This window comes from Orbicella faveolata, unplaced genomic scaffold (genome assembly GCF_042242905.1).
Source record: "Orbicella faveolata isolate gen_17 unplaced genomic scaffold, um_ofav_v1 contig_46, whole genome shotgun sequence".
NCBI lineage: Eukaryota > Metazoa > Cnidaria > Anthozoa > Scleractinia > Merulinidae > Orbicella > Orbicella faveolata.
In genome coordinates this window covers 16,420,001-16,436,648 of record NW_028301576.1, presented here as the reverse complement: position 1 = coordinate 16,436,648, position 16,648 = coordinate 16,420,001, and the positions used below count along the sequence as shown (strand labels likewise).

At 40.6% G+C, this 16,648-nt stretch overlaps 1 protein-coding gene across 2 annotated transcripts in view; it reads left to right on the top strand.

The window, feature by feature from the left end:
• Window positions 1–1,230: 1,230 nt before the first annotated feature.
• Window positions 1,231–16,648, top strand: part of LOC110045392 (ATP-binding cassette sub-family C member 4-like) — a 22,400-nt gene continuing 6,982 nt past the window's right edge. The window contains exons 1-8 of one of the 2 annotated variants that reach the window (XM_089278305.1): window positions 1,231–1,312; window positions 1,439–1,525; window positions 8,377–8,922; window positions 9,695–10,074; window positions 12,450–13,789; window positions 14,580–15,150; window positions 15,471–15,607; window positions 15,929–16,290. In XM_089278305.1, coding sequence (XP_089134431.1) covers window positions 8,407–8,922; window positions 9,695–10,074; window positions 12,450–13,789; window positions 14,580–15,150; window positions 15,471–15,607; window positions 15,929–16,290 — 3,306 coding nt within the window. In that variant the 5' untranslated portion in view covers window positions 1,231–1,312; window positions 1,439–1,525; window positions 8,377–8,406. Of the gene's footprint in view, window positions 1,334–1,438; window positions 1,526–8,376; window positions 8,923–9,694; window positions 10,075–12,449; window positions 13,790–14,579; window positions 15,151–15,470; window positions 15,608–15,928; window positions 16,291–16,648 lie in introns of both variants that reach the window. The other variant, XM_089278304.1, reaches the window with a different exon arrangement.

Genomic DNA, 16,648 nt, shown 5'->3' with positions numbered 1-16,648 from the left:
CCCCCTTAGTTTCTATTGTGGTGTCGATATCGTTCGACGCCCCCTCGCTCGAGTCACCGTTATGGTGTCTTAATATAACATCTCCCTCGACGATCAGTTCTCCGGTTGACCATCTTTTCATTTAAGATTGTATGAAACATAATTTCAGGTTAAAGCCTTTACTTATTTTGCAAAGCATCTTTAAAATGCCTTCCTATAAGGAAGACAAACTTCGGTCTGGAAAATGAGAAAGGGAAAGTACTTTGTAAATCATCCTAGTTTCGTTCTTATAGCTTTAACTCTCCATAAGAACAAATGACGTTTGTAGAGTAAATCGTTAGTCTTCTCCTCCCGTTTCTGAATATCGATTTTCAATTCTTTCAAGTCTTTTCACCAATACAAGGCCCGCAGCCCTGGACCTGCAAAGTTTTCTGCTCACTCGTACATTTCTCGTTTGCACTATCAATGTTAGATAGAACAACAATTTTTCAAGTCCGTAGACTACTAGGAACTTCTGTTGTCATTCTCAATTTCAATAACTCTGGTTTCCGGTTTTCGATTTTCAACTTATTGTTTCCATTGTCTGATGAAAGAGCTTAAAATACGTGTGGGATAATTTTGTAGTACCGGGGGGAACTCCCGTATAATTAGGACGTGGGTGCTCATCGAAAAGTTTAAAAAGAACCCCTAAGAGGTACCAAGATCCTGTTTTGTGGGCGTGACTTCAATTCTTTTTCACCCCTAAGAGGTACCAATTCTAAAACAAATTATCTCCAGTCATTTTTTTTTTCGGCTCAATACCCTGCAAGGTACCGCAAAGGCTCCCGCTGTGAAGTATTTGAGGCTGAACACCCTGAGAGGAACTGCTTTTTAAACCCTTAAAAGGTACGACAAACACCCCCGTTCTTTTTATACGGGAGCTCCCCCCCCCCGGCACTTATCCCCTTTCTAGCACTCCACGTTGACTTTGCACCTCCAAGCTAACCGTCTTTAATCACCTAAGTCGTGTGGCTGAAGAAAGATGGCCCATATTGAGGCAATAAGAAGACTCGTTGCCACAAATAGGGACGACAATTTGCGAGAAAATGGTAGCCTGTGTCACAGCCGCCTCTCCCCGGAAAAAAAATCGGAGAGAGAATTTTTTTTTGTCCGGGGAGAGGCGGCTGTGACACAGGCTAGAAAATGGCAGTTCCGAGCGAGTTATTCGTTAACTTCACACACGAAGAATCATTTATGTGCAAATGCAACCGCTGATCAACTATTTTCTTTGTTTTGCCGCGTGAGTGAACGAAAAGCGAACGGCAAGTCCGGCGTGAATTAAGTTTGTTCTGCCGTGAGTTGATTCTGTTTTGCTGTGAGTAAATTTGATGGTCTTGCCGCGAATGGACTTTTTGTTCCTGTCGGAGATCTTTGTCTTGCCGTGAGTTAGTTTCTTTAACCTTTTGTTTTGCCATGATAGTTTTGGGCCACGAGAGCAGATCGCGTGACAATCACGATAGACCTTGATGTAGTATATATGCCACTATCTCTAGCTGATTTTTGTCAGGTAAGTGATTTGCATTTCACATCATATTTATGTCCCTACTGCGTTGAATCGCATACTAATACCAGCTGTAATCCCAGAATGAAGCGACCGCAAACACAAAAGAAATTTGTAACTAGCTATTGCATTATGTCTAGCGAGGGACTTCAACCGATTACATAACATCCTCGGTAGAATTTATCGGCAAGCATGACCCCGACGGTTTCATCTGTCGATGAAATAATACCAGTATCTCACGCCAATATACACTGATACTCTGTGGAATCTAAACTAACAAAGAAATTTATATTAACCATGTACACCGGCTCATGCTACACACGTGTAATGAGCTTTTCAATACCTGTGATTTTGAGTCAAATTATTTTTCAAGCTGAAGTCTGCATTGACGTTTATCGTTTTCTTAACGTTTCGTGTTTGAACCGGCAGGGGTAATTTGCAGAACGCCGAATGCCGAATGCACCGTTTGCTTGCGGCTAGTTTCTTCACTTATATTTGCTTGAGGTTAGCTTTTATTTGTTGGACAGGGCCATATGCGGCATAGGGTAAAATATGGACTGGACCATTGGACCCTTGGGCCTTTGGGCTATTTTTTGGACTATTTCTTGGACTAAATTTTGGAGTATTTTTTAAGGGGTGGGTAGATAGTTTTGTCAGACAGTGGTTTATCATATGGTCTTCCTCAGAGAGGGGTAGGTAGGTTGGGGTAGGTAGTTTTTTCTTTTTGGGAGGGGTGGGTAGGTGAATTGTGTCAAAGTATGTAATTCTTACTCATCAAAAATTAATACATAGTAAGGGGTGGGTAGGTAGGTAGTTTTGTCAGGGGAAATGGTTAATAATATGTTTCTCCTTAGGGAGGGGAGTGTAGGTAATTTTCGTTACGGGAGAAGTGCTAATCACAGCACTTGTATCATTACACATGATAAACCATCCAAAAGCAATGGTCACACAACACATGTACGCATGCGCACAGCCTATTAACATGGAAGGGGAATGTAAGTAAAAGTTGTCATCTATGAGGGGAGGGGGTTGTAATTATTAGATAAAAGTTATCAGCATTAGGGAAACTTTTTAAAACAAGATTATGACAGGCCTACAAGGACTCCCCTCGTAAATTGCGATAGCGATGCATTTTAGCCTTCAGTTAAATTTTCGCTCTAACAAGCATATCTTTAAGAGATTTGCCTCTCTTGTATGATGTAATCGGAGGTTTAGTATAGATGCTTTTCAGCAATGGCTGGTTTTGTATTACAACCCAGTTATTCATTAAAATTTCTTTTAGTCCACCTACTGCTGGGTGATATGTCATGACAAGTGGTAAAACTTTCATTTCAGTCTTTTTTCTCTGTTGGAGAGCCAACCTTCTGTCCTCGAAGCAGACTCCTGTTAGGGACTTCTCAATGAAGTTATTAGGATATCCGCGCATTTTAAGGCGCAGTTTGAAGTTTGAGAGGCACTCTTCAAAAGTAGTTTGTGAAGAGTTTGTTCTTAGGAGTCTTGTCACTTCACCTTTGACAGAACCTCGTTCTCAAGGAGGCCAAGCAGTATTAATGAGCAAGTGCATAATTCAATTCATTAGCAAGTGCATATTTCCTGTAATGTGTTCTGTGAATTATGCAAATCATATAACAAAGTGTTTTCATTGCAAAAGATAGGGTAAACTATTATTTGTCAAGCTGTGTGATAGCCTTGTGATGGAGAGATAAGAATTCTAACAGAAGTGAGCAAGGTCACAAGTCACGTCCTTGTATTTTGAAGATAACAGACATTTTGTTATTGTTCTGTCTGAAAACGTAAAGAACATGTTATCAGCCAAGGTACATTGGGGCAATAAGAGCTTTTTGGAACACTGCTTATGTCTAGAATGACTTTGTAACTGCCCAAAAATGTTTCCCTTTTGGAGCGCTGTCAGTCAGAGCAACATAAAAGGAAATGGAAATAGCTCTTGTGACGGTTCTCATCCACGACAGAAATATAGTCGAAGCCCACTGGTGCAAACGATCCATTATGTTAGCAATCATAAGCAACAAGTTACATTGGCACAAGTCAATAAGCGATTTTGTGGACAAGAATCGAAAAAAGTTTCCCTAATGCTGATAACTTGTATGTAATAATTATTACAACCCACCCCCCTCATAGATGACAACTTTTACTTACACTCCCCTCCCATGTTAAAAGGCTGTGCGCATGCATATGTGTTGTGTGACCATTGCTTTCAAATGATTTATCACGTGTAATGATACAAGTGCTGTAATTAGCACTTCTCCCCCTAACAAAAACTATCCACCCCTTGCTATGTATTAATTTTCAATGAGTAAGAGTTATATATTTTGACAAAATTCACCTACCCACCCCTTCCAAAAAGAAAAAACTACCTACACTTCCCTCCCTAAGGAGGAACATATGATTAACCATTTCCCCTGACAAAACTACCTACCTACCCACCCCTTGCTATGTATTAATTTTCGATGAGTAAGAATTATATATTTTGACAAAATTCACCTACCCACCCCTCCCAAAAAGAAAAAAACTACCTACTAAACCGCAAGCAAAGAGTGCATTTGGCGTTCGGCGTGCTGCGTTCTGCGTTCTGCAAAATAACCCTGCCGTGTTTGGACTAAAATGTCAATGGAGTATTGGTTTACTTCAGAGCCAGAAATGTGCACTGCCATAAGGGACCGTTCATTTTTTATGAGGTAGGGGGGGCTGGTGGGATTTGGGGGGGGGCCATGCGAAAAAAAAATGGCTTTCGAGGGGGGGCCATCCCAAAAAAATAAGGGGAAAAGGGGGGGGTCACCTGAAATATTTTAGTAAAACTTTAAAATGGCATCATGTTTGAATATCAAAAAAATTGCTGTAGAATAAACATAGAAGGCAGGATACAAATTTATTACAAACTTTCCTTCTGCTTTAAAAAAACGTTTGGCGACAAAAAGCATTTGTAGCTACTGAGAAGAAGTATTTAACACTGTTATTTTCGAATGCAACTTTCACTGGCACTCATCTTCATCTCCGCTGTCGTCGAGTTCTTCGTCGCCGCTTGTGCTGCTATGGGAGTCTCTTTCACCAATGCTGCAAGAAGCAGCAATGCTTTCCGTCAGAGTGTACTCTTCAGGGTACATGAAGGTGTAAACATAATCTCTGACTTCCCGCTCAAGGTTGGTGGTGATTCTGCTTCTTGTAACATTGGTGAAATAATTCCCTTCCAAGAGCTGTGCGATGTATGGCCCATCTCTTCTAAATATCGACGTGGCAACATCCTCAACTTTAAGACACTCTTCCGGGACGGCCGTTCTAGGAGGGTACACAAGGCATTGTGGAAGATCATTTCCTAACGGGTTTCCAACACAGATTCCATAAACTCGTTGGACGTTGTTTTCAGTCTGCTTCCTCTTTCTTTCATTTGACTTTCTGCGGTTTTCTTTTTTCCTTCTCCTTTTGTTGATGTGCTGTTTCAGTATACCCTTGAATATGCTGTTATAATTGCTCTTCTTATTTTCTAGTGCTTCCATGTCCTGCGTGACCTTCGTCAACTTAGCTTCTGTACATTTGATCTGTTTTACATTAAAACTGTGGGCAAATTCTCCGCCCTGCTTTAAAGCAAGCCCATTGGACTGAAAGAGTGTGGAATCGTGTTCCTTTACATCTTTCAATATGACATTCAACTTTTCCACCATTGCTCTGTGCTCTTTGATGGAGAAGTTCAGTTTTCTTCCATCACTGGGCTTCAACTTGTACCCTTGCATGGAAAACTCACTCGCCCTTTCTGAACAGCCATCCGCACTTAGAAAGATTGCTTCTTTTGCTTGTAAGATGTCAAACTGCCTGGATCGTTCAGCTGTAAACCTTTTCTTAAACGACTCGTCGCTTTCGCCATTATTGCGCATTTTGGAATGAGCCTCTTTCATGATGCTCATGTAGTAATGCGCTCTTTCCCCGATTGGATTAACAATATAAAGAAGAAAGAGCATGGAAGTGGCAGGCTGGTTTTATCTGACCCAGAGAGCGTTGCTCTATTTGCAGATAAGTTTATTGTCAAATCGAAGTTTGTGGTGGATTATCTTCAGCATCTTGAAGTGCTGGAATTTAAAAGGAAAAAGAGAGCAGAAGAAAAGGCAAAGTTAAGTAGGGAGGAGGATTATCCTTGGACTGAGTTGTGCGAAGATCTAACCAAGCTTAAAAAGCTACGTGTTCCAGAACTAAACAAGTACTCAAACCACCACGGGCTGAAGCAGCATTTGAAAAGCAGCAAGAGTGAGAAAGTAAAGGCAATTGTAAGACATTCATGCTTGCAGCAGAAGAGTCCTCTCAGAGCTGGCCAACCAACACTGAGAAATGCCAGGACATCGACACAAAATGACCACACGGCAAGTGCTGACAGCAGTGAAAGGGATGAAAGTGACAATGATGAGTATGACAGTGATGCCATTGACTCTGGGGGAGACGATGATTCAAGTGACGTCATTCTTGCATTCATCAATTCAGATGAGGAAGATGCCAATGAGAGGCCAAATGCCACATGCTCAGGGCGAGCCACAACTAGGAGATCCGAAATTGACTTCTCTTTCTTTTGATTTGTTTTTTAAACAACAGCTCTCTGTCGTATAGAGATTGTAAATATTGTCTTCATAGTGAGCACAATAACGTGAAGTAGGGGGATAATAGAGAAATATTAAAAAAGTTGAAATCTAAATATTGTTTGTTCAATTTTTTTTTTGGGGGGGGGGTCATCCCAAAAAATGACCGCTATAAGGGGGGGGCCATGTGAAAAAATTGGTAAGCTGAGGGGGGGTCATGCGATTTTTAAATGGCGCTTCCCAAATCCCACCAGCCCCCCCTCCCTCATAAAAAATGAACGGTCCCTAACAGCAATTATGCGCCAATACGTACCAGTCCTGAAAGCAGTTATTACCACTCATAAGCATTGTGTGGGGATATTTGCTGATATTGTTCTGGTGTTTTGTTGACCGTCCTTTTCGTTTGATGTTTGTATAAACCCTGCCAAACATTCAGTCCACTAAGAAGTAAAAGCGTGTTTTCTAACTGATTTTATCGAGAGTCCTTCAAAGCCTAACAGCGAAAATTGGTTTGTATTATGCAAGAAACTGCACGTTTCCATACGATTGATTATGCGTCTGCCATTTTATGGGTGTAACTCATATTGTTAAGTGAAGACGGAATAAAAAGTCAGACGCTTGTGTGAAAACAGATTCTATCAAGGTCGGATTAATTATAAATAGTAATTAGTCCTATTATTTTAATTCAGCATAAGAGTGGTCCAACGAAGAGAACTGTTAGCCCAGCACTTTCAATACACTATAGCCTGCGGGTATGGTAATTAGTCATGATTCACTGGAGAACTGTTCTTCAAATAATATCATTTATGCGTACGTAAATATAGGCTCAGGTAACGTCTGCATACGAGCCAAGTGGCCCATAAGGCCGATGCTTATCCCCTGTTTCTGTAGCATGAAGGGACTAGGAGTATTTCTACTCCTCCCTGAATGGGATGCTAGTCCATCGCAGGGCCCCGGCATTAAATTCGTCGGTATATCCCCCTGATTTATACACCTTGGTGGAGAGAGGCACTGTGAGCATTAAGTGTCCTGTCCTCCTATATATATATATGTCCTATCCTCCTATGTATATATATATGATAACTGAACATGAGAAATGAAAACCAGAAAGAAAGAGTTATCTTTTTGAGTTATTTCCGTGTAGAAATATGGTTCCCTTCCCAACACCTTACGTGCTGTATAAATAACTGTATAATAATAAGGAAGTTTACGGAAAAAACAGCCAAGCACACCCTCGTTAGTTCGGCGTATACAGTTGTATGGTATTCGTGCGTGTAAAAATTGTAGCCTTGTAGGATGACCAATGATGACTCAATGTTGATGTTACTCTGTTCACCAGAGCCACCCTTCCCCCGTAGTCGGCGAAGGCTTGGTAACAAGGAAAAGGCGGCTCTAAAGACATATGATTTGATTGGCTACACTCTTTGAAAAGGCAGTCTCCTTCCCGCAAATATGCACAGGTTGATTTTTACCTAAAACTGGTCGATTGGAGCATCTTTGAAGGAGCTCAGTCAGGCATTTGAGTTATTTTGGCCACGTACAAAGTCATCTTTAAATTGAAGCAAACCTGAAAATAGCAGGTTACCAAAATAGCAAGACACTGATTAAAGAAGTAATATTAAGTTAAGAGGGAAAGGTGGTTTTAGAGACAAGAATCTGTGGCTGTCTGATTGAATGTGACTTTGAGTTAGAAATTTCTGGAGATTCATCCCAATGAAATGACCCAAAGGATCCTCATCGTTTTGAATGGATTGGTAATGACTAAAGGAAGAAAATCGAACCAAAACATTGTGTCTACTCTAAGAACATATCCGAAGGAGAACAAATCGAGCCAGACTTATGTAAGAGCCTAGGTACAAAAAAAAAAACAAGAAAAAAAAAGGAAAAAAAACACACACACACACACCGGTAAAACTGATAACTGAAATCCCTCTTTCTGTTTACGCTCACACTGTCATAAACCAGGTCAGTTTTCACGACGCAAGTAAAAACCTACAGTGCAAAAAACACCGATAAAACTAATAAACTGCTGCTCTCTCTTTATAAAAGCGCAGGTTTCATAAGCCAAAGTACAAACATACAGCGATAAAACCAGTAAAATCCCTCTTTGTCGTTGAGGTGATTTGATTTCCATGAACCAAGTAAAACAACTTAAGAACTTTTTGTCCCTCCTGTGGATTTGAACCAATAATTGATCTGCACGTAGAGAGTCAAAGACAAGTAAACAGAATTTTGCGTTTGTAACTTTGCTTGTCTTTCTTTCTCTCCTACTGCTGTCAGGTTTCCGAAGTAGGCCATTGAAATTGAGGAATGGAAGATACTGTCGTGCGTAATCCAAGAGACCAGGCAGGTTTTCTCTCGCTGTTGACTGCCTCCTGGATAAACGATGTTCTGAAACTCGGAAGCAAACAACCATTAGAAGAGAAACATTTGTTGGCACTAGAAACTTCATACCAAGCAGAAAGATTGGTGGCTGACTTGGAGAGGGAATGGCTGGCAGAGGAAAGAGCGTCTGAACAGAACCGATCAAAGCCTCGCCTGTGGAGGGCCATGATGAGAGTTATTCCCTGCAGAGACTATATCACTGTAGCATTTCTCAGGCTATTTCATTCTATAGCATTTAATCTCTTTCCTTTGATTGTGTGGTTCTTCTTGAAAAGCATTTCTACTTCTACAGACATCAGTTACAAGACAACGCTGCCAATCATCATTGGTATTGCTCTCGTTACCTTTATAAGAACTGTATGTTCAAATCACGGAATATTCAAGATGGATATAATATCGACCAAACTGAAAGTAGGGATGACTGGACTAGTTTATAAAAAGGCAAGTAATTTTCATCAGAAATCGGACACTAATGAGGCGTAACACAATAGGAAAAGCTATCATTTGTACATGATATATGCACATGACGTGTTAATTTCTTAACTTCTGATATTATCCTTTTTTAACAATCCTCAAGCACCAAGTATGATGTCTACCTAATAAGAAAGTATTCGTTGTAACTTATTTCGAAAACAGTGCTTTGTTGTTGATTGGCGTGAGGGACTGGTTCTGAGCATGTGGACAGAAATGCAAACTGTCGCCTACGCTATGTTAAGGAGCTTTAGCAAACCAAGACGACGACGGCAACGGGAACGTCACCAAACAAAATGTTTAATGAGCAAAACAATAGCCGTGCTCGTGCGTTAAAAATCTTTGTACATTTCTTTGCGATCCTCTGTAAAACAAGAACGTGATATGACCAGGTTCTGCGTAGTCTGTGGAACGCGAACGACGAAGGCTATGATCAGCTTAGAGTGGTATTTACTTTGTTTTGCACTACCACTTTAAGCAATTGCCTTAAAAAAACTGGCGCCACTTTGGTATTCAATCAGAAGTCAAACTGAAACTAATCGTGACTCGCTCGCAAACGTTTTCCCGCGCTTTGCGTCGGCTACATGTATTTGCTTTGGTTTTTGATTGGTTCACTGGCTTGTCTGTGTCATTTGTTATTCGTCAGAGTGATTACTTTGGTTTCAGTCTGATGAGACTGAATCGAAAACTGCTGCAAGCTCCGAATATGTAATAAAAAACATTGTATTTTTCTTTTTTCCAGATTCTTACCTTAAATAGAAACACTTTAGAAGACACCATTTCAGAAAACACGATCAATCTTGTTTCTAACGATGCTCAAGCCATTGAGATAATGGGTTACGCCATTTTTTCACTTCCATTTGTTCCACTGGACATTGTTGCCTCCGTGGTTCTTGTGTGGTACTTAGTTGCATGGCAGGCCTTAATAGGAGCTTCTTTCTTCCTTCTTGTTATTGCGTATGGATCATTTGCAGCTCATAAGGCTGGAAAGAAACGCCAACAGTCCGCTGCAGTGACCGACAAACGATTGGAGATAATGAAAGAGATCATTACGGGAATCCGCGTGGTTAAGATGTACGCCTGGGAATGGAACTTCACAGATCTGGTTGCACAAATAAGAAGGTTGGTATCTAATATATTGGTGTCTTTCCAATCATTTAGGCTCCACGCCCGCCAATAGTCGTTTATCATCCTTGCACGCGGTACGAATAGTCAACGTGGCTCATCCGAGCAACTGGCATTGTTGTTATACAGAAAATATTCGAAAGCCAACGATTTTAGCATTTTTGAGCCTTTAAGTTGAGCATAGTGGACTATCAGCATTTAGTATCACCCAACTAGTGGACTAATGCAAATCCTGCATTTTGATTGGCTACGCTACTAGAGGACTATTAGGAATAGTCCTCGAGTAGCGAAATTGGCGCAATCGAGTGTGACGCTTTCTTTCGTTTTATTCCCAAATAAATATTTCTTCAACTTGCATTTGCTAACTTTATTATTGCCTTTTTTGTCCGACTAGTTGGGTGATATTAAAACAATTAGACCCTACGCCCTCAAGGGCCACGGGTCAATAGCCCATGAGGCGAAGCCTCATGGGCTATTGACCCGTAGCCCTTGCGGGCTACGGTCTAATTGTTAATAAGTAGAATTCTACTTGAACGCTAGTGCAAATGCTGCAATCTGATTGGCTGAGCCATTGCACACTATCAGCCATCAGTGTTCAATGGCTTGGTGTGGTCGATAAAGTTTCAACGTTTTCTCGTTTCTCCGAAGTTTTGAAAGAACATTTGAAAACAACAGGATAATTAAATTCTTGAGAAGAATGAAAAAGGACATTCACGGTTTCTGGAATTAAAAAGACTCGAATTTTCTAAAAAAAAAAACCGGTAAGCGCGCGAATTTTCTGAAGCGCGAAGTTTAATATTCAGACCAGAAATATTTGGAATCATTATTTGAAGTAAATTTCAGTTAGAAGATTTCTACTAAAACAATTAGATTATTCGTTCTCGATCAATCTAGGAGGTGAAAGTTGATTCGGCCCCTTCGGCCTCATCAACTATCACCTCATAGAAATCTTGAGCTGATAATCTAATTGTTAATTAGGAGGCACCCTGCTGTGTTCAGTCTACTGGAAATCTGCGAGTCGTATTGGGCTCTCTTCGTTTCCCATTTAATTAATACAGTCCGTGGAGTCGTACGTCACAGATCCAGATGAGGTCAAAATGCGGCAAGAACAAAAAAGTGGCACGCTGGCGGATAGGCCGGTGTGTCACTAGTGTTCTTGCCATATTTTGACGTCTTCTGTGATCTCTTACTGAAGAGACCCACGGCAACATGGAATGTCTCTGTTTTATATATTTAAAAAAAACAAAACCAATTGTTAATGACGTCATTTATGCGTCTGTCCTGCAATAGATCATAACTAAAGACCAATCAAACTGCGCGAATTATTCGACATATTGTATAATTAACAATTATTCCTCGAGCGCGCGTTGGATATGAGATGGTACATAGGCAAAGAGGCGCGCAGCGCGAAGTTGGTTGTAACCATCTCATATCCACTCTATAGCCAGTTGGTCAATGCTAAAATTGCCGATAACTCAGACGTGACCTGACTTCTTTCATCGCATTACTGTGAATATTTGTTTTTATTTATTTATTTTATTTTATTTTGATTTACCACACAAACAAAAGTGGAATTACAGTACAGTAATTACACCTGCTTTCAGTGTTACGTGCATATCAATTATCTCTCGTCATGCCATCTTTCGACATGCTATGTAACCTGGTCAAAATGTAAGCACAAGTGGCTTCTTTACGGTCGACCTCGACTTTTAGTCATGAAAGATGGATTTATTTGACATCAAACTAAGGCTAGGAGGATCAAGAAAACATTCTGTGAGTGATAAATCGACTGCTTTGAATGTTTCCATCTTTCGAATATTAACTGAGCGGTAGCGGCCCAATTCTACCTGAAGTCACTATTGAGAGCCGATCGAGTACACTAAAATCGTTTGAATTATCCCGTAAATCGGGAGTCCACAATCTTCTTCATTTATTTGAGGTCAGTAATTATAATTATCATATAATTGTCATTTGTTCCGCTAATAACCGGAAAAATTGCTACTTTCACAGGTAAACCGTATTTCAGCCGTTTACATAGCATGTCGAAAGAAGGAATGTCGAGAGATGGTCGAAAGATATCGCCTGTGCACGTAACACTGAAAGCGGGTGTAATAAATTACAAAAATAATATACAACTATTACAGTGTATAGTATTTCAAGACAACAGCAGAAGCCACATCACAATTTAGCGTACGGGAAGGTGCAAAACACGGGCTGGCTCAAAAAACTACTTTGACCGGCATTATCGTTACTTAAAACTAGAGAGACCGGACTGAGACTGAAATATCTTCCCTGTTTTTAACGTTTTGAGACCAGTTAAAGTTCTGACATCGTATAACTAACCCAACGCGTTTCAATTTTCCTTTTGACAGAAAGGAAATCTCACTGATTCGTATCCGAGGGTTCATAGTCTCCAGTATCTACGCCCTGTTCTTCTCTAGCTCAACCATGGCAGGATTCATTTCAGTCACGACTCTACTTTTTATGGATACTTCGCTGACATCGTTTAAAGTCTTTACTTTGCTTACTCTTTTAACTAACTTAAAGATGGTAGTCACGATCTTTATAGCAGATTCATTACGCTACATTGCCGATGCAAGAACTGCATGCAGTAGGATGCAAAACTTAATAGAAAAGAAATCCATGTTAACACGCAACATGGATTACCAGGACAAGTCGTCTTCTCCAGAAGTTTCCTTCAAAGGCAAAGGGTATGAACCAGAATTTGCTACAACTGAGAGCTTTAAAAAAGCAAAACCTCATCCGAAACTAGGCCAGACATCTCAAAACATTAAACCAGGGATATTTCTTGAGGACGTTTCCTGTTCGTGGAACCAAACAACAGAACTTCCTGCGTTACAAAGTGTTTCATTGAGTCCTGCAAATGGGCAACTTCTGGGCATAACAGGGCCAGTTGGAAGCGGCAAAACGTCATTGTTGATGACCATCCTAGGAGAACTCCCAATCTCCTCTGGCAAAATTTCTTGTATTGGAAAAATAGCCCTCGTCTCCCAAACACCATGGGTCTATTCTGGTACTGTGCGAGACAACATCGTTTTTGGCAACCAATTCGACGTGCAAAGGTACAACAAGGTTATCGAGGTTTGTGACTTGGAGAAAGATATAGCAAGCTTCACGAAACGTGATCTAACTGAGATTGGACAACGTGGAGTGATCCTAAGTGGTGGTCAGCGTGCACGAGTTAGTCTGGCACGCGCAATCTACTCAGATGCGGACATCTACTTATTGGATGATCCACTTAGTGCAGTGGATGCCAAAGTCGGTAAACATTTGTTTGATAAATGCATCAAAGAGTTCTTAGACGGGCGAATGCGTATTCTGGTCACTCATCACTTACAGTTTCTGAAAGAAACAGACAGCATTGTTGTCCTGCAGAATGGCTCCGTTATCTGTGAAGGAACGTACAGTCAAATAGAAAAGGACAAACAAGTTGCTTCTTGCTTTGTATCTCAAGAAAAGAAAGATTTCAATGGCGAGCAAAACAATGACGAGAGGTTTTCGGTATTCAGTGAAGATACCTTGAAATCGATGAGGTCCACTAGAGAACACCATGATAGGGTAGATCTGGAAGATGAAGCGGAAGACAGAATGGTTGGAACCGTTAAGTGGTGGTTGTACTGGAAATACTTACGAGCTGCGCTCCCAACGATTTTGATAATCAGACTTATGGTTTTCTTCGCAATTGTTCAGGGTAAGCAGTAATTTTTAGTGGATGCAATGCCCTCTGAATTTCGAGGTTATAACTGTTTAGTACCACAGTGTGGGTGGCCTCCTCTACCGAGAGAAGTTGGAGCGAAAATAGACAATCTCAAAATACACTGGAAAATTTGAACACACCACTTTAAGCGGGATCTCAAAAAGGTTCTCAAAAAGTAAGGTTTTCTACGTCTATTAATTCCAGCATTTATCGAGTAAATGGTTCCTAGTTATGCGGTAAGGTGGAATGGCGACTTCAGTAATGTGAATAAGTAGAGGGAAGCTGTCAAATTCAATTGCTCTAAAAAGAAGAATCCTGAGTCATCCACCAACTGTACGAGAGTAAAGTCATTGTGAGATCTACGCTCACAAATGCAAGACTCAATCATTTCAGAGCTCAGCGATACGCCCATAATCCGGTGTTTGAGCCATCCAAAATGTACCTGGACTGTCACGGGTTTGACTTTCCTCTTTTGCACAAAAAGAAGCTTTCTCTCTGTTGGTGTAACTGGAATTTAACGTTTTGTTCTATTTAATCCTTTTATAAATAATTTGCATCTCATTCAGACGTTGTTTTAAGTTTAAAACTAATCTTGGAAACACTTAGCCCTTGCCCCATCCTTCCAAAGACCCTAACGGAAGATACGTCGTTTAGATGTTCTTTTGGTCCTGTTTATAGCATTTTTTCCGCACCTGTTTGTTTCCTAGTATTGCCCCTAAGCCCTAAATCATTTGTGTTCAAAATCAAAACTTGATGATACACGATACTTTTCTTTTTATTTCAGTGTTCTTGATAGCGCCCTTCTGGTGGCTGTCTCGGATGACTGAGATGCCATTTGGACAACAGAAGAGTCACACAACGCTTTTGGTGTACGGATCCATTGTTACGGGCTCCTTGCTTCTTACGCTAATATCCTCGTTCTGTTTCTACCTCGCTGCTCTGAAAGCTTCAGAAAACCTCCATGACCAGATGACAAAAGCAGTTATGAAAGCACCAGTGCTATTCTTTGACACTAATCCGGCAGGTCGCATCTTAAACCGTTTCTCTAAAGATGTTGGGTGCATGGACGATATCCTTCCAGGAGAATTCCTTTTTGCCATTCAGTTGTGTCTATACTTTTTCAGTGCTACCATACTTTCAGCAGTAGCAAATGTGTGGCTTTTTATCACTTGTACACCTTTGACGCTTTTGTTTATGTACCTGGCTAAGTATTACTTGAGATCCGCTCGTGAGATCAGGCGACTTGAGGCGATAACCTGCAGTCCAGTGTATTCCCATATTGCTGATAGCTTGGCAGGATTGGAGATAATTCGATCATCAGAGATGGAGGACGATTTCCTACAGAAATTTTACAAGTAAGTATGTACTCAAACTGTTACATGCATGTTTACCTGAAAGGACGTGCTGGGCTTCGCAAACTTTCAAGAGGGTTGTAAAGAGCAGGAGATTTATCCCTAGGGCTTGTTAACATGGATGATGAAAGTTTCGGATAGTGAGCAACCTTTACATTTGACAAAAGAGTGAAGATCAGCACTGATGAAAACTACAACCATGATTCCCTTTGTCGTAATGATGGGTCTATACTGCGTTTACTCATAGACAGATTCTTGACCGACTATATTGTAGCGTCATCAAGCTTCATCAAGCTAATCTGCCTTTTTTTTTTTCTTTGGAGATATCAAGACAGAAACACGTCAGCCCTGGTATTATTGAAGGCCTCTATACTTTGGCTCGCGTTTAGAGGGGACCTTCTGACTAACTTTCTTGTGACTTCCGTGTCAGCTGGAGCTTTGTTAGCAACACAAAGTCCTGGTAAGTTCTTAAATCACTGGGCACTTTCCATTCCACCACAAATTCCAGACTGAATTCGAAGACATCTCCACGACAACAATAGGGTTTTGTATTTGAACAAGACCTTGGATACATCTAATCCTACAGGGACCTTGTAAATCTGGCCACTGGTCATTTTATGCTATAACTGCCATAAATATAAGATAATGTGTCAAGGTAGAAGACAGCATCGTCCTTCAGAATTTTTCTCGTTCAGATCTTCCAAATTGGACATCAGGCATTCTAATTGCATATGGTAATGTATAATAAAGCAAAAAAGAAAGCCTTCACTTTTGTTTTTAGCTTTGGCAGGTATGGCTCTCACTTTTGCAGCCGAGACTTTAGAAGCCTCACAATATGGCATCCGTGTGGCTTCGGAAACAGAAAGTTACATGACCTCAGTAGAGAGGGTGTTCACATACACCGAAATTGAGCCAGAGCCTGGGTACGGCACTGAAACCCTTCCACCTGAAGAGTGGCCGACAACGGGCAGCTTGACATTACGTGACTTGTCATTGACCTATTTGAAAGGCGCGCCGGCAATTTTGAACAACATAAGCGTCTGTATCGCTGATAAGGAGAAAGTTGGCGTCGCAGGTCGCACGGGAGCTGGGAAATCATCTTTAGTGACAGCTTTGTTCCGAATGCCAGAACCTGAAGGAGAGGTACTTAGATAAGAAAGATCTTTCTTCGAGTAAAAGCTATTTAGTTAGCTCTCTCATTGTTAGAAGAGGAACAGAATTTAATCGTCAGTACTGTGTAATAACCTATTATTTACTAGTAGTAATCAGAGATTATGAGAGTGCGTTCGACGCTCTCACTTTAATATATATATATATATATATATATATATATATATATATATATATATATATATATATATATATATATAAAACGGTTATAAAATGCCTCAAGCCAACAAAGAATGCCACTGCGTCAGGAGGATCAATGAAGATTCACAGTCCAAGCCTCACCGCAAAAATGAATTTAAAAACGTTTGATAAAGCAAGGACGGACAACTTC